The 17,823-nt window shown below is 41.4% G+C and overlaps 1 protein-coding gene across 1 annotated transcript in view; it reads right to left on the bottom strand.

Moving 5' to 3' along the window:
* The window catches only part of LOC124872360 (lipoxygenase homology domain-containing protein 1-like), a 41,520-nt gene extending 24,261 nt beyond the window's left edge, over window positions 1-17,259 (bottom strand). Inside the window, exons 1-15 of the mRNA XM_047372252.1 lie at window positions 16,528-17,259; window positions 15,176-15,290; window positions 14,947-14,958; window positions 13,606-13,686; window positions 12,068-12,252; window positions 9,621-9,719; window positions 8,542-8,690; window positions 8,318-8,441; window positions 7,910-8,160; window positions 7,697-7,832; window positions 7,416-7,576; window positions 7,210-7,296; window positions 5,286-5,421; window positions 5,005-5,159; window positions 4,753-4,913 (exon numbers count right to left, since the gene is read on the bottom strand). Of these exons, the coding sequence (XP_047228208.1) occupies window positions 4,753-4,913; window positions 5,005-5,159; window positions 5,286-5,421; window positions 7,210-7,296; window positions 7,416-7,576; window positions 7,697-7,832; window positions 7,910-8,160; window positions 8,318-8,441; window positions 8,542-8,690; window positions 9,621-9,719; window positions 12,068-12,252; window positions 13,606-13,686; window positions 14,947-14,958; window positions 15,176-15,290; window positions 16,528-17,245 (2,570 nt within the window). The 5' untranslated portion in view covers window positions 17,246-17,259. The remainder of the gene's footprint in view (window positions 1-4,752; window positions 4,914-5,004; window positions 5,160-5,285; window positions 5,422-7,209; window positions 7,297-7,415; window positions 7,577-7,696; window positions 7,833-7,909; window positions 8,161-8,317; window positions 8,442-8,541; window positions 8,691-9,620; window positions 9,720-12,067; window positions 12,253-13,605; window positions 13,687-14,946; window positions 14,959-15,175; window positions 15,291-16,527) is intronic.
* Window positions 17,260-17,823: the final 564 nt, after the last annotated feature.

Below are 17,823 nucleotides of genomic sequence, written 5' to 3'. Positions count from 1 at the left end.
TGTGGAATGTCACCTCTCTGGTGGGGATGGAGCCTGAGTTGGTGTGCGAGGTAGAGAGGTTCCAGCTGGAAATGGTTGGGCTCACCTCGACGCACGGCTCTGGCTCTGGAACCAGTCTCCTTGAGAGGGGTTGGACATTCTTCCACTCTGGAGTTGCCCCTGGTAAGAGGCGCTGAGCTGGGGTGGGCATACTTGTTGCCACCCATCTTGGCACCTGTACATTGGGGTTCACTCTGGTAAATGAGAGGGTAGCCTCCCTCCGCCTACGGGTGGGGGGACGGGTTCTGTCCATAACTAACATCATGTTCAAGCATTAGGGTGTCCATATTTGCTCTTGGCATCAGGACACCGTAGGCCGCAGTTCGGAGATCGACTTTGTTGTTGTGTCATCTGATCTGCGGCCGCATGTCTTGGACACTCGGGAGAAGAGGGGAGCAGAGCTTTCCACTGACCACTACCTGGTGGTGAGCTGGCTCCGATGGTACGGGAGGATGCCGGTCAGACCTGGCAGAGAGTCTCCCGTGAGGCGGAGCTTCAACTCTCACCTCCAGGAGAGCTTCAAACACGTTCCGGGGAGGTGGGGGACATTGAGTCCAATTGGGCCATGTTCCGCGCCTCCATTGCCGAGGCGGCTTACCAAAGCTGTGGTCGCAAGGATGTTGGTGCCTGTTGCGGCGGCAATCCTCGAACCCGCTGGTGGACTCCGGCGGTGAGGGATGCAGTCAGGCTGAAGAAGGGGTCCTATCGGGTCTTATTGGCCTGTGGGACTCCAAAAGCAGCTGATGGGTACCGTCAGTCCAAGCGGCATGCGGCTCAGGTGATTGCTGAGGCAAAAACTCTGGCATGAGAGGAGTTCGGAGAGGCCATGGCTTCGAGGTGTTGGAATTATGATTATTGATTAATTAATATTTACCAATAATTATAATTAAAAATCATAATTTGACCAAATTAATTTCTTAACCAAAAATTCTCATTTATGAATCGAGACCAGAAATGTCTTCTGGTGTTGTAATTGTGGCTCAACGCCTTTGATAATTACAACCGTTAAATAGTCAGTAATAATTAATAACTATTACCAGAGATGTCACTGTTTAATCGACCGTTTCTGCTGAAACATGCGGAACTTTAACCTTATTTTCACCGACGAATCACTCTTGCACAAAATAAATACCCACGACTTCTCTTTATCTATGTGAACATTTATTAAATTGATCAGCCAGATACACTCGCTCTTCCGATTCAATGATCTTCACCTACTCAAACATGCAAAGTTCTACACAAAAAGGGGTAAAATATCTAACAAAACAAAATAAAGCAAAACAGCAGTGGGTGTGTATGGGATCAAACCAGCAGTTATGGCAAAAATGATAACATGACAAAGGGATGTGGTGGTGAGCAGAGGTTGGGAGCGTAGCCCAAACTGTAACTCGGTTATACTCAGTCATAAAACATCCCCCAACTCTGGGCGGGGGTGAGCACACAAAGAGTTATAAAACTTTTGGCGGCAAGCTAGTAAGCAGTAAAGTTGAAGACAAAGAAAATGGTGAATTTCCCCATGAGGTTATTATAACAGTTCAGTTCCACAGCGCACCTGCGCTTGCTCTCAGGTGTTAAATAACCCCGCACAGCACACACAAAGATGGGTAGCACAGCGGCTTGAAGACATCCAACACAGCACATTAAAGTTTCAATAAAAGGTTGCATGCACATATAATTCAGAACGCATTAGATTAAATGGCGAATCTAATTGCACTAAAACGTCCTCTACCCTGCCCAGACTATTTCTAAGAGAGAAATAAAAATAAAGGATGGGTTTTACTTGTTGATGTCTCCTCTCAGCAGAGGGAGAGAGAAGGAGGGGGAAAGTTGGAAGTTAACGTGCGTCCACAGTTAACTTCGGGAAGAGCGGTCAATCTTCGTCCTTTAGCCTCCTTGACGAAAAGGAAAAATATGATCTGACCGTCAGCAGTCGACTAGAACCAAGCAAGGAGGGAAAGTTGCATCTCCTTGAAACTCCGTGGTTTTGGTTACGTGTTAAACTCAGGTCTTCAATCGGCAAAGTTAAATTTCTGGCCTTCTCATTCCAGAAACCTCTTTCATGAATTTTTCGTTGGCCAACAAAGGAGAATAAATGAAGACTCCACGTGGGACCTCTTCTTCTCCAGAGGATGCTTCAGTTGCGTGGTAACCGTGTCAAGGTATCCAGCTGAAGGCGTTCTTTAAAGGGGGTCACCTTCCTTTATAATCTCCTGTGAGATCAGACCTGGGACGCCCTGTCATATCAGCCGCAGTGGCCGATGGGATTTGTAGTAACGGACTGTCCTGGATACAAAACGGCCGATGACGTTGGAAAGGCATAGTGGCGTCCAGCAACGTGCAAATGGTCCAATATTCAGCAAACAACTGGTCTAACAGAGGCGATTCTGGTCCACCAGCCGGTGTCTCGGGGGAGTAAGAGGTACACCAACATTGTTTACAGTGAGGAGGGTGTGCTTTTGACCTCGACTCGGGACGTTGTGGGCCGGTGGAGGGAGTACTTTGAAGACCTCCTCAATTCCACCAGCACGTCTTCCACTGAGGAAGCAGAGCCTGGGGACCTTGGGGCGGGCTCTCCAATCTCTGGTGCTGAGGTTACCAAGGTGATTAAAAAGCTCCTCGGTGGTAGGGCCCCGGGGGTGGATGAGATTCGTGCAGAGTTCCTTAAGGCTCTGGATGTTGTAGGGTTGTGTTGGCTAACGCGTCTCTGCAGCATTCCCTGGACACCAAGGGCAGTTCCACTGGATTAGTAGACTGGGGTGGTGGTCCCCCTTTTCAAAAAGGGGGACCATAGAATGTGTTCCAACTATAGGGGAGTCACACTCTTAAGCCTCCATGGTAAGGTCTATTAGGGGGTTCTGGAGAGGAGGGTCCGATGGATAGTCCTGGCCATGGAACACTGAATCAGCTCTACACCCTCAGCAGGGTCCCGGAGGGTGCATGGGAGTTCGCCCAACCAGTCTACATGTGCTTTGTGGACTTGGAGAAGGCGTTCGACCGTGTCCCTCGGGGAATCCTGTGGGGGGTACTCTGGGAGTATGGGGTACCGGGCCCTATGATACGGGCTGTTAAGTCCCTGTATGACCGGTGTCAGAGCTTGGTCCACATTGCAGTAAGTTGGACTCGTTTCTGGTGAGGGTTGGACTCCACCAAGGTTGCCCTTTGTCACCGATTCTGTTCTTAACTTTTATGGACAGAATTACAAGGTGTTGAGGGGATCCGTTTTGGTGGCCTTAGGATTGGATCTCTGCTTTTTGCGGGTGATGTGGTCCTATTGGCTTCATCAGGTCGTGATCTACAGCTCTCACTGGAGCAGTTTGCAGCAGAGTGTGAAGCAGCCGGGATGAGAATAAGTGCCTCCAAATCCGAGGCCATGGTCTTGAGGGTAGACTGCCTTCTCTGGGTCAGTGGCAAGGTCTTGCCTCAAGTGGAGGAGTTCAAGAATCTTGGGGTCTTGTTCATGAATGAGGGAAAAACGGAGCGGGAGATTGATAGACGGAATGGTGCAGCGTCAGCAGTGATGCGGGCGCTTTACCGGTCTGTTGTGGTGAAGAGAGAGCTGAGTCAAAAAGCGAAGCTCTCGATTTACTGGTTGATCTACGTTCCTACCCTCATCTATGGTCATGAGCTTTGGGTCATGACCGAAAGAACAAGATCGGCCGAAATGAGTTCCCTCTGCAGGGTGTCTGGGCTCTCCCTTAGAGATAGGGTGAGAAGCTCGGTCATCCGGGAGGGACTCAGAGTAGAGCCGCTGCTTCTCCACGTCGAGAGGAGCCAGTTGAGGTGGCTCAGGCATCTGGTTAGGATGCCTCCTGGACGCCTACCTGGTGAGGCTTTCATGGCACGTCCCACCGGGAGGAGGCCCAGAGGAAGACCCAGGACACGCTGGAGGGACTATGTTTCTCGGCTTGCCTGGGAATGCCTTGGGATTCCCCTGGATGAGCTGGCTCAAGTGGCTGGGGAGAGGGAAGTCTGGGTCTCTGCTTAGGCTGCTGCCCCCGCGACCCGACCCCGAATAAGTGGAAGACAATGGATGGATGGATGGACTCTCATTATGGTTTGTAGGAGTTCCAAAGCTTTCGAAATTTCTAACCAGACAGGCAGATGACAGTGGCTTTGTTTTTTTTTTTTTATCAATGATTAGGCTTTGGTGTGACAGGTGTGACAGATGGAAATTCCCAAAAAAATTATTTATGATAGTTGTAGGTTGTTTTTTTTTTTTTTGGCATGGCTTTAAATGTAAATATTGGTTGATGAAATTTTGTATTTTCTTAGATGATATTTATCTGATATCAAAATTTGTTCCATGATCAAAAAATTAAAAGCAAAAAAAATCTGTAATAGGGAATGTTTTTCACAGTATTGTATATCCGGTTATGTCCATTTTAAAGTTTGTCTTATTTCTGCAAATCTTTTAAAGTCATCTTGAGCAATAGTTGTTTTTTTAACCCTAACCCTATCCCTTGGCTTTCTTGAGGTCCTTCAACCATTTCCTTTGGACTGTGGCTGCTTTGTTTCCCCTCGTTTGCTGTTCAGTCCTTGTAACTGAGTTAGAGGAATTAGGAATAAATCCAGGAAAGACCTTAAACAGGACCTGAGAGATGCATGAATGTAAGGTTTTCCAACTTACTGCTCCACATTAGTCAGCATGTCTTTACATACATTAAAGTAAGGGGATATATTACTTTAAGAGTCATGTGTAGAGTATTGCCTTGCCTGAAACATGGAAACTCAATAGCAGAGGACTCAGGCTGTCCCTCCTCTCTTACCAACACCTTATCAAGATACCAACCACAGCCTCCACCGCGGCCATCATGACCTACTCGGACTCTGCACACCTGGCCCAGGAAGACTGACTCGATAAGAAACTCATCATGCTGTTGTTGAAAACACAGAGCAAACTGACACTTAAAGTAAAGTTTCAGAAAGCATATGCAGTTGTGAGATTTAGTTTCATAATTTACTCACGTTTCCTTTTTCAAATTTGTTGACATTGTTTTTGCTCATAAACATGAGACGCTCTCCTGTGTCACCCATGTCCCCGATGATATTGAGGAACACCCTGGCATCAGTGCCACTACCACTGACGTTGCCAGTGCAGATTGTGACTAGATATTTGATCACTGCAAAAAAGTAGCAGAGAAGAGCCAATGTTGCACTACAAACTGCATGTACACTGTTCTTGACCCCTGTTGCAGTTACTTAAATGCTGTAAGCCCTTGTTTTTAGGAAAAAGTCTGGTTTCTTACAGGGCAACGGCTCATCAATGAGTGTTCCTTTTGCGGGAAGTTCTCGGACAATCTCGTTGTCATCTTCATTGATGTCCAGCCAACGGCCACATTCAAAAGAATATTTGTCCATGGTTAGCGTCTTGAACAAAGTGACCTGCAGAAAGTTAAGGTCTTATCTGTCATCAAACACATCTTTAACTGCACTCTGGTTTGTGAACTTTCTTCACACTAAATGATCAATTATCAGTGACAATAAAAATGACAGTAAAGCATGAAATGAGAAATTGATTTAGGAGGATGTGCTGTAGAACCAGTACATACATGAAAATGTCAGCTGATTGATGATTAGGTATACATAAACTTCAAGGTTTTTAGGTGTTTTCCACATGCTAATAGAGATTTTCCAAAAGGATCTTTGCATTCATCCTTTTGAAAAAGTGCCTCATGAAGGATTTCTTATAAATATCTCTATCTTTACAAATACTTGCCTCAAATTCTATGGCAGGCTTGTATGTGGTGATGTAAGACAGGTGTCTCCAGTTCAGACGTAAACATTGAACAATAATTTAACACCTAGGTTCTCAAATTGTGGAACAAGTACAACTGGCCGGTTGCTTGTAATGGTACAGAGAAAAATGTTTTGCATCAACCCTTTGCAAGGTAAATGCAAAGCTAATTAACCTAGCCAAAAAGGTGAGTTGATCACTGTTTCAAACTGAGTGCAGTGGAGAATATTTCAAGAACTCCCAATGTAAACTGGAGCATACAACAGTTAACTAGGAACAAGTGTAAAAGTATATCTTTAAAGTCAGTGTGTAGATCTGGTAATGACACCAACCTCCTTACCCATGCTCCACTAGCAAGTCAGAAAACCAGTAGGATGTACTAATTGCTGTGCTCAGTGACAAGCTAACAACTATTATTATTATTGGCCAACAACAGGGTATTTCTGTACATCGTATGTGTTCAAACACTAATAGGAACATATTTACAATGGGAGGCTGTACTCTAGACTCTGTGTGTGTTTAATGGGATACAAATCATCAGAAGTACAAAGAGTGGGTTTATTAGTGCAGTTTGATATTAGCATATAATCAAATCACAAAGAACAATTTGGTCTGCAGAGGGAATTATCAGGGCTGACACTCCCTCCATCCTGCAATTGTACAGGTCTAGGATCAAAAAAAGAACCACTAACACCTCCACAGAGTCCACACATCCTGGACACAAACGGTTTAGACTTTTTCCTTCAGGTAGGCGCTACAGAGCAAAAACCTACTGCCACAGAGACAGTTTTGTTCCCCAAGGCTGTCTCTCTGATGAACACAATGAACACCTTACAGCCTGAGTAGTCAGCTACTGTGCTGTGAAACAAAATAAGTATATTTGCACTATCAAAACCTACCTACTGTTAATTTAGATTTATTTTAATACCTCTGCAGTTTATATAATCATACTATATGTCTGTACGCTGTGAGTGCTGGAAACTGAAATCTAATTCCATGTTTGTGTGCACTATCCCGGCCAATTAAGCTGATTCTTATTCTTCTATCATAGCAACTATCAGTATGTTTTGAACAAGCAGCAATTTTATATTTTGAGGTTGGGGTTGGTACTGTCTTTATCTTTACAAATAATTACCCTAAATCAATGACTTTGTCAATTTTGAATTTTGGATAATTGCTGCCTAGTTTTACAACTTGGAATTTCATATATATATATATATATATATATATATATATATATATATATATATATATATATATATAACCCCAAAAAACTCTATGCTGTATTTCTCTCTTAAAATGTCTCTCACTATAGTCATACCTGAAAATATTAGCATTTATTTAGGTATTACATAGGTTGCAGTCTAGCCTTAATCAGAAGTGACAGTGATGAACAATACTGACTTATGATGGCAAACCAGACAGCTGTGGCTCACCTTCGCTAAATGCCAGCCAGCAAATGGATTTCTCTTCTCATGCCAGATCCGCAATTTCAGCAACCTTCCGATGTCTGGCATTTCAATCTACAGTGATCCCAAAAATGTTAGGTATAAACAAAAACAATAAAATGACCACCTAGGAACATTTTTTAGATCAATATGGCAGATAAACCAGATAAAGAATTAGATGATCTCAGACTTACCATGAATTTATCAATCTGCCCTTGTTCAAAATTGTCAGAATTGTTTTCCAGTTTTATCTCATCTGACTTTCCCTTTTCACCATAGATCTGCAGAAATACCTGGGCATCTGTGCCAGCGCCTTTTATGTCTGAGGTCCAAATCCATAAGGACCATGGGTACTCTGGAGTGAACAAAAGGAACATAATGTCAACAGAAAAAAAGTGGTGTAAATAAATAAAAAAATTAAAAATTTTATTCTTCACACTGTGCATGATTTGCGGTTATTTCACTGAGTACCCACTTTTGTGTTTTTTCTGCCTGAGAGAGACCATCTCATACAGTTCCCTTTCAATCAGTCCATCCCCCTCATCCTCATCCAGCCACATCCCACATGGAAATGTCTGCTCAATGCCCGTGAATGGACAGTATATCACCACCTGGAAGCAAAATGGCTACTTAATAGATTAACCACACTATTAGAATATCTATGTTGCCAACTAGAAATGTGTAGTACCTTTTCACAGTACCACCCAGCACCTACGGCACCGTTGTCGTGACCAATGGTGACCCTGCTGAGCGGGCTGATCAGTTCACAGATCTCTACATTGAAAATGTCAATGAGGGCTCGCTCAAAAGCACCACCCTCCAGGAAGATTTTGCCACTGTTTCTTAAGCCCTTGGAGCCATGCATGACCATGTGGATCTTAGAGTTGGTTCCTGCTCCCCTGATATCTCCAGTCATTACTTGAACATTGTATATAATTCCTGAGTAGGTAAAATAAAGTATTTATCCATAAATTGCTTAAATAAAAATACAGTTTGTTCATAGAAAATGTTCTCTCTAAATGCCTTTAAAAGGGTTTAATTTGAGATTTAGCCAAAACCTTAAAGCATAGCAAACACAAGGCATATATTCTCCCACCCATTGGTTGCATTGATCCAACCAAGACATCTCTCTGTATTTTGCCATCATCTTCATCCATGGCAAACCAGCGATTCACCGGAAACACATATACTTCTTTATTCCCCATATCATCTATCATCACCTGTAAGGTAAAAGGCATTAGGCACAGTTACCAGAGTTTTTATTTTTCAAGTGCACATCTTTGAAGCCCATAACTCCATTAGTGACCGTGATCTACATGCCTTGTCTAGAAACCATCCAGCTGAGGAACCTCGGTTGTTGTGCCCAATGGTGATTTTTCTTAGCCTTCCTAAGTTTGGAGTCTCTATTGTAAACTTGTCCTCTGAACCACGTTCAAAGTTGTCTTTGTCACTGTCCAGTCTTCTTTCCCCTTTCACATCAAAAATGTGGTTAAGAATCACGGAGTGGAACTACAAAGAGCACAAAGCTGCAGTTGTTGAAAGTAAAGTCCTCAGAAGAAAGGTCATCAGTAGGTATCATTTTGGTCAACAGATATTTCATCACAAAGGTTTTTTTTTATGTTGAATTGATGTGTAAATGATTTGACTGAAAAGGTTAAGCACAAGGAAACCATGGTTTATTCTGGGTGTTATCTGGTGCAACTGGAGGAAGGAGGTATAGATTTAAATGACTTGGTTTGCAAGTAGCTTGCATAGATAGAACAAACAGTAGAATTATTGGTATCACAAGTGGAGTGGCAGTGTTATCAGGCAGTTGCCAAAGCATTCAACCATCATGACTCAGAGCATGCCTTGTAAATGCATTTGACAGCATTACTAGGACTTGCCCAGGAGATTAATTGGGAAAGTCTTGTGGGTTTACATGAGGCTAGGTGGAGTGTGCAGATGCATGACTGGCCTAATGTTGGACTCAATGTATAGATGAGGGCATCCACAGATCCATGGCCAGTCAGATTCTATCATCATTCCCCAATCAAACATGTGTGGCACCAGCTCAGACATCAACTCCAACCCAGTTTTAATCCGTAGGGTCTTGAGAGGCAGTAACAACACATGTAGGCCAACTTACCACATTAGGGTATGACTCAATTTCACACCAAACTGCCGCTTGTATCCAGGCCAGAAGGGGAGCCACGATCTTCTTCTGACATGGGACCATGAGTGCTCCCATGCTGCCATCGATTTGATCTAACATTTCAATGATTGCAATACAGACCTTTGTGCGCTTTCATTTCCACCACTCTCCCTTGGTGTTTACTTTTTATTGTCAGTGAATGTATTTGAGGACCCAACCTTAACAGTCCTGTGCAACAGTCCTGCATTTACACACAAAAAATTACCTGTGTCACCATTTTCTCCAAAGATATTCAGGAAGACATCGGCATCAGTCCCACTTCCCTTCATGTCAGCAGTGAATACACTCACAAGATATTTATTTACTGCAAGACAGAAAATAACACATCAAGCCAAAAAATGGTAAGATTTATAAAGGACACTGAAAAATCTTAAAAAGGAGCACAGGCCATGTACAATTAACAATGAAGAAACATAACCATATTTAATGAACTGCTCTATCCCTTATCTAAAGGTTCCTTGAACATCACCTCTGAGATGGCTTCCAAATTAAATATTAATAACTCTAGGTGTCTATTTGAAGAACAGCTTTGTTGCTTCGACTATCCAAATGTCTTTACAATGCTGGACTTGATTGTCATCAGGCGCTAAGATGTTGGATCACATTACAGCAGAGGTCACAAGGACCGGTTTTACCCGAGGATTACACTCGCATGGCAGTCAGTTACATCCTGAAACTATAGGAAAACATGCAGGCTAACAAACACCTTAGTGTCTAGCTTGTCAGACATGTTATTGCTACAGTCAGTTTTTGTTAAAGGTTGGTTAATTTAAAAAAAATATATTGTTAGCATTAGAAGTGTTTGGATAACTTCTTCCTGCTGTATCATAGAGTCTGTAACACTTCTCAGCAAGCAAATTAGTGGATCTACTGGCACGGGTTTACTTATTGCTTTACTGATGAAAACACAAAACGCCTTCCAGAAAGTCTGAACGATGCTACATTCCCAAAGACAGTGAAGTCTTGTTTCAACTTGGATCTTACATTTAGGACAATTTGGGGAAACTCCCCTTTTATACTTACTGTAAATATATGGTGAAATATACAAACATTGTGCAATACAGTACAAACCCAAAGTTTGGAAACACCTTCTCATTCAAAGAGTTGTCTTTATTTTCATGACTATGAATATTGTAGCTTCACACTGAAGGCATCAAAACTATGAATTAACACTTGTGGAATTATATACTGAACAAAAAAGTGTTCTTCAAAGTAGTCACCTTTTGCTTTGATTACTGCTCTGAACACTCTTGGCATTCTGTTGATGAGCTTCAAGAGGTAGTCACCTGAAATGGTTTTCCAACAGTCTTGAAGGAGTTCCCAGAGATGCTTAGCACTTGTTGGCCCTTTTGCCTTCACTCTGCAGTCCAGCTCACCCCAAACCATCTCGATTGGGTTCAGGTCCGGTGACTGTGGAGGCCAGGTCATCTGGCGCATCACCCCATCACTCTCCTTCTTGGTCAAATAGCCCTTACACAGCCTGAAGGTGTGTTTGGGGTCATTGTCCGGTTGAAAAATAAATGATGGTCCAACTAAACGCAAACCGGATGGAATAGCATGCCACTAGTCTTTCTTTACTTAGCTGCTTTTTTCTTGCCACAATACAAATTCTAACAGTCTATTCAGTAGGACTATCAGCTGTGTACTGTATCCACCTCCTGCACAACACAACTGATGGTCCCAAACCCATTTATAAGGCTTAAAATTACACCTGACAGGGCACACCTGTGAAGTGAAAACCATTTCAGGTGACTACCTCTTGAAGATCATCAACATAATGCCAAGAGTGTGCGGAGCAGTAATCAAAGCAAAAGGTGGCTACTTTGAAGAACCTAGAATATAAGACATATTTTCAGTTGTTTCACACTTTTTTGTTCAGTATATAATTCCACATGTGTTAATTCATAGTTTTGATGCCTTCAGTGTGAAGCTACAATATTCATAGTCATGAAAATAAAGACAACTCTTTGAATGAGAAGGTGTGTCCAAACTTTTGGTCTGTACTGTATGTTAAATAGTAATTTCTTAAATCTATTACATATTGACATATTGAGATTCTGGAGGGCAGCAGTAACAACTTATCTCAAACATCATTCTGTATTTCACACTTAAGTAATGTACAGCAGGATTTTCTCCTTTTTATCTATGATCAAATTTTATATCTCAGCATGAGAAAAACTATTATGGTGAAGTGGGTCAGCTATGAGCCTCCTTATATAAATAATCAACAATTCTGGATGTTCTTGTTCTGCTAATACTAGGATATTATGCTGATGGAAGTATGGACGTTTGTTTGCAAAAATGGAAAAAAAACCATTTGAGGTCACGGGATTTATCTTTGACTTGGACTCTAGGATACTCTGTGCATGATTGTAAAGTCATAAAGTCGGGCAGATCCATGTTGTTTGAAATTAATTTTCTCTGTTCTGATTTGTATATTGATGCCTAGTGATATATGTATATATATTTATATATATATATATATATATATACACATATATATTGTTTTGCTTGGATTGGCCTGGGTTTACATTTACATTTCACTACTACAATCAACAATGAAATCCAATATATTTCTACTTGTAATCAGTTGTTTTGTGGTTTCCAGCAGTCACCTGTCACTGTGTCTGTTTTATAAAAGGAGTGACCTACATTTTGGGACATCCATGGGGTTTAGGCTGCCCAGCAGATCCCTGACGAACAGGTTGTCACCCTCCTCCCGGCTCAGCCAGTTGTTGCAGGGGAAATAGAAGCGCAGATGGGGCCGGATCATGTCCGTCACCACTACCCTGTCCAAGAACCAGCTGGCACTCATTCCTGTGTTGTCATGTTCAATTCTAGGGAAATCAAAAGTCAGATTTACTTTATATATACTCTGTAAGTGGTCTCTAATAATCTTGCCACACTAGATAAAGTTCCGTAGTTGAATACTTAACTAGACCATTATTTTCATACATTGCAGCTTAGAGATAACAGACATGTCATGCAGACTGAGTCAGATAAGGTATAACAAGAGTATGAATAATGCAGCCAGTTTATGAGTACCTGCTGGGTGTATTGCAGAAGATACATTTCAGAAACCTCCTACAGACTTCTGCATATTGTTTATTGCAGAAAACTAACTCTGAATATTACCCTGAACACCCCACTGCTACAGTGAAACATGGTGATGGCAACATCGCGCTGATGAGATGCTTTTGTTTCCATTTTTTTTTGTCATGGAATATTTGACAGATGTTTACATATCAGCAGGACAGTTGCCCTTAAGTCCAGAGCTAAATACAGTTGCAGTTTTTTGGTAGACTTGAATTTTGCTGTTAACAGGTGCTCTCCACTTAACTCTCTAACTTGAGTTATATTTCTAAGAAAATTGGGCAAAAACTTGTCTTTGGATGTATAAAGCTGGTTGAGAAATGCCCAGAGTAGACTGTATATGAAACTGCAGCAAAAGGTGATACTATATTAAATTATAGTTTTCTAAATATAGATCCACGCTGGCTGAATACAACTGCTTGCCACACTTTATTATAAGACTTTTGGCAATCACATAAATCCTTTTCTGTCTGTTTTACATTTATACGCTAATTTGTGTCAGTCCATCACATAGGATCCCAATAAAAGCATTGAAGTTGTTGGTAATATAACCAAATGTGCGAAAGGTCAAAGGGTATAAATAAAGGATATCACATCACACATCTTTGCAGTAATGGAGAAGCATGGCCGCTGTTGACTGCTAATTACGTTCCACCCATTATCCTCTTACAACAGCTGTTGCAAGGTTAAATAACTAAAATTAAATAACCTTTACGTAATTGTTTTCTTTTTAATGTGTCAAAAATTATTACAGCCTTCATATACATTGCATCCAAATGTCAATTAGGTGTCTCTGTGGTAACAGTGAAAACTCTACCTGTTGGTGACTGTGATAAGAGATGAAATGTGTGTGAGGGGATGGCTTTTGAACTGGCAGAGATGGTCATTTGTAACGCATGTTGGTAAATTTGTTTTTTTTAGAATCCAGATCCAGATGTAGGTAGCAACTACTTACATTTACTCAGTTTACAATGAGTAACCTTTTGAAAAATGTGAATTTCGCACATTTGATCTAATGATGGAAACAGTTAGATTACTCTGCAGTGTAGCAATAAAGAGAGGTTTATAGTGACAAACATTTTCATATTATACAGTACCTTAGCTTTTTAATTGGGCCAACATTTTGTGTTTTGACACGGAAAACATCCGTCTTATTCTTCTCAAATGCATTCCGGCTCCTATAAATTAAAAAAATGTGAGAAAGTATTAAAATTTGCACAAAATGTGGATTGAGCAACTTCCACTATTAAATCCAGAGAGATTATAGCAGACAGATGAAGGAGTTTATCTGCGATTCTGTAAATGGCAGCGCCCCAACTGATCCAGCTTAAGAGACCCTTGTGGGTTGATAGCTGTGGTATAATCTGAATCCTTACTCAGGCTATGCCACTTCATCGCTCTCTCCTTGTTTCTCATGCACTGTACGTCTGCCCCTTGCAGAGAGGAAGCATGCCCCCAACTGTACATCAGCTGACCTATCCATTTACAGAGAGCTCATGACTGACCCACATCCATCTTTTCTTTTTTCTTTTTATTATTACACAGATAAGGCCAAGGATTATATAATTAAGATTATATATTTAAAGTCTACTATAGTAAATAAATTGCCAAAAATGAATACATGCTCTCATACTTCATATTAAATTGTCTGCAAAGATGAAAAGGAGATGCAAACATTGGAATTCATGTAATTTATACATATTGTAATCACACTGAATTTCCAAAGAATTGCATTCTTAATGTGCCTTGGAGGCTTGAAGAAATAAGCATCTCCCTTACCTGTATCGTGCTGTGAAGTATAAATCTATCATGACACAATACAGGCAGGACCTGACGCATATCGGAGTAAGGTGAAACTCCTAACTCTGCAATAAGTTTGTCATGTAAATACCAAAACAATCAATGACATCTATGCCCAGTATTTTATCAGATTAGGTATACAGAGGTCACACAGTATGGACATACTGAATACAAGACCACCACAAGGTGTGGGTGACATGGTCCAGAGAAGTTGACAATAAGTTGTGTGAATCCTTTATGCTGTGCAGGTAACCCGGTCTGTCAATCAGCGTGGGTGGACATAAAGAGAGCCTGCCGCTGATAAGATCTCCTGAGAGTCATTTGATCATCTGCATAAATGACATCGTGGTCTTCTTTCATTCCTTTCTGAATGGAAAAGAAGACCAGCCATGTCACATAGTTCCTCCTTACTCCAGATATTCTGAGTCCAATATTTGTTTACATCTGTATGAAGGAGAGATTCCAGCTTCACAAGGAAACCTTTAGTCTATTTTCTAATATCAAAGATTTTAAAAGCTTTTAGGGTGATCAGTGTACTGTTGAATAGGACTTCTCTCCCATACAGCATCATATGCACAATACAAGCCAACACAAGTAGAGAATGATAACCATCCTGTTGTAGACTAATTAGCAGATACCTCTTTTCTGTGCTGAGGAATTAGAAAAAAACAGAAAAAATTAACAGTTAATGACTCTCTTTGAAAATGTGCTAAACCTGTAAACATCACTGGTTTTGTACATTATATTGAACAAGGAATCGTACAACATATTGAAGACAGTTCTAATTAGGACATGAACTGGAATTGTTGGTGCAACATGGTTTTTTTTATATTTCAGCACCATATTTATGAACACTTTCACACTTACTTGCTTGCCAAGTGAACCTTGGGTGAGACGCCAAACTCTCCAAAGAGGGTAACAAAAACATTGGCATCAGTCCCAGCTCCCTTTACATCACCTGTGACTGTAACCACCTCATATACTGTATGAAAGAGGAGACTGGATATTAAACACAATGTCATAAAATCTGACACATTGGAATTCATGAGACAACCCTGATTAGAAGCCCAAACCGCCTCAGCTGCAGTCCGCAGAATTGGTTGTTTTTATTATGGTAATCCTGCCTCTATCTTCAAATGTAAGCTTTTCTTTACCTGACTTTATGTAAGGATACAAATTGTTTAGAATAGAATGATCAGGCCCTCTTAAATACCTCATCATAGATGCTGTAAATTAATAAATAATAAAACAAAGCCATGATGGAGTTAAGAAATAAAGATAAAAGAAATGTAAATAGGCAAGGAAGAAAAGAAAAATGCGCTGGCAGGCTGAAGATAGATAGCAGAAGAATGAGGTCAACCCATCAAAAACAGGGATTCCTAATTAACAGCAATCGGAGCTATTAAGATCCGATTAAACAGAAAGGGAGACACCTGATAAAATCAGATAGACAGTGGCTTGGTAAAACTGGGCTTTGATAGACTCATCTGGGTGTAAGCAACACAGCTCCTCATGCACCTCATTCAGGTAAACATGTGAACAAAAGCTTGAAAACCAATTGAAGTTACAGAGATTTGGTGATGCCACACATTTTATCTCTCTCGCCATACGTCTAATTATTGTTTGGTCATTTTCTCATGGTCCCAGTTGTTTTAGTTTACAACTGGTATGACTGGTTTGTTAAAAAAAATCCTCAATGTGGGATTTTGTTCCTGCACTGGATGTACTCCAATTAAAGGTGCTGAATTAATTGTAGTTTGATACAATCTTGATTCATATTAAGGCTTCTACACATCTTTATGAGGGTTACTAATTATGTTCACATTTTCTAACTCATCACTTTTAATTTTAAGCTCTGAAATAACTTCCTGAACTTAAGTGTATGCTGTAGGATTAGACTGTTTACTGTTTAAAATGAAACATGTCTATAAAACCTGCACGCCATTGCACAAAAATAATAACCTTCCTCCTGATTATTCTCCTGACTCTCAGTGGACCTAGTGGTGCTCCCAGTCCCTCAGACTGGGACAGCACCCAACACGTGTCTGCTCTGGGGCCTCCGTTTGGCTCCATTCATGTGGAACATAACTGAGCTTTCATCCAGAACAATCAGAGGGAATCCCCTGTTTGATCCTGGTTGGAGCTAAAGGTGGCTGAACTCCACCGTGTGTCAGCCGGGTGAGGGGTTTGTTTCTCAGACGTCAGTGTGTGGCCCTTACCTTTCTTTTTGTAGTACTCATCTTCATATGCATCCGAAGAGTCTGTGTGATAGTTAAGCAGCTCATTCTGGTAGATTGCAGCGTAGTCCACTTGTTTGCTTTTTGATTTTTTCCCTTTTTTCTTTTTATCATCATCACTGTCTCCAGAGCTCTTCTTTGCCTTTTTCTTTTTCTTTTTCTTTGAGTCCTCCTCCTCTGCTTCCTGCTCATCGATCAAGGGCTCCTCAGCATCATCACCATGAGACCTCTTCTTCTTCTTCTTGCCATCTTTGGACTTTTTATCCTTGGACCCCATCTCTTCCTCTCTCTCTGGATTCTCTACAGATGACTTCTTTTTCTGCCTCTTTTTTCCCTCAGTCACTTCCTCTTTAAGCCTCTCAGATTTGTCCTTTTCAGGTTTGGTTGTGGACTCGTTCTGCTCACCCTCAGCATCCTTATTTGAAATTGTAGCATCAGCTTTAGTATCAGCATCATCTCTTGTTTTATTTTTCTTCTTTTTCACCTTATCTCCTTTGTCCTTCTTGTCCTCATCTGGCAGCTCATGGATCTCTGAGCCTTCAGTGCTCTTGTGTTTCCTCTGACTCTTTCCTCTTTTTGTGGCTTCCCCATGGGTCAGCCCGTGGCCACTCTCCTTTAAATTTGGCTCAGTTTCCTCCACTTCATCATCAACCTCTTCGGTTTCTTCCGAAGCTGTGGATTTTTTCTGTTTCAACGGCATCTTTTATTAATCCACTTCCCTAGCCTTTAGTTTCGTAAGTGCTGCCTTGAGTTTCTAATGGTGTAAGACAATTCATTTGACCCTTGACACAGATAGATTCTGGGACTGTGAAATCTACAAGACCCCGAGCATGTAGAGATGCAGATGGATAGACTCCAGGCACTGAAAAGGGGGAATATCCACCTGATGGTGTGCTACCTGGGTGGTATATGAACATACAACCCACAAACACTACTCATGAAAAATTACTGACACCTCTGTGGTCACGTGAGCCAAAGGGAGAAAGCCCTGTGAAAAAGGAGCCTTGTCCAGAGAACTTATCCTCTCTGCCATGACAGGCTCCATTATTTATGGTGTCAGGATCGCCTTACGTGCCTGGGGCATCTCGCTTTTACCTGCAGAAACACACACACAAATGCATACACACTTATTTGCAGCTACTCCTCTTTGTTACTGCTCAGAGTGATTTAGAGAAGCTAAATCTAAGTAACACCCTAAGCATTTCAACAGGCTGAAATGAATATCACACTTTATATACTGTAGCAGGGATTTTTCTGAGAGCTGCATGTGTCGATTTA

Source organism: Girardinichthys multiradiatus, chromosome 8 (assembly GCF_021462225.1).
Source record: "Girardinichthys multiradiatus isolate DD_20200921_A chromosome 8, DD_fGirMul_XY1, whole genome shotgun sequence".
Lineage (NCBI taxonomy): Eukaryota > Metazoa > Chordata > Actinopteri > Cyprinodontiformes > Goodeidae > Girardinichthys > Girardinichthys multiradiatus.
This window is presented reverse-complemented; position numbering and strand designations above follow the sequence as displayed.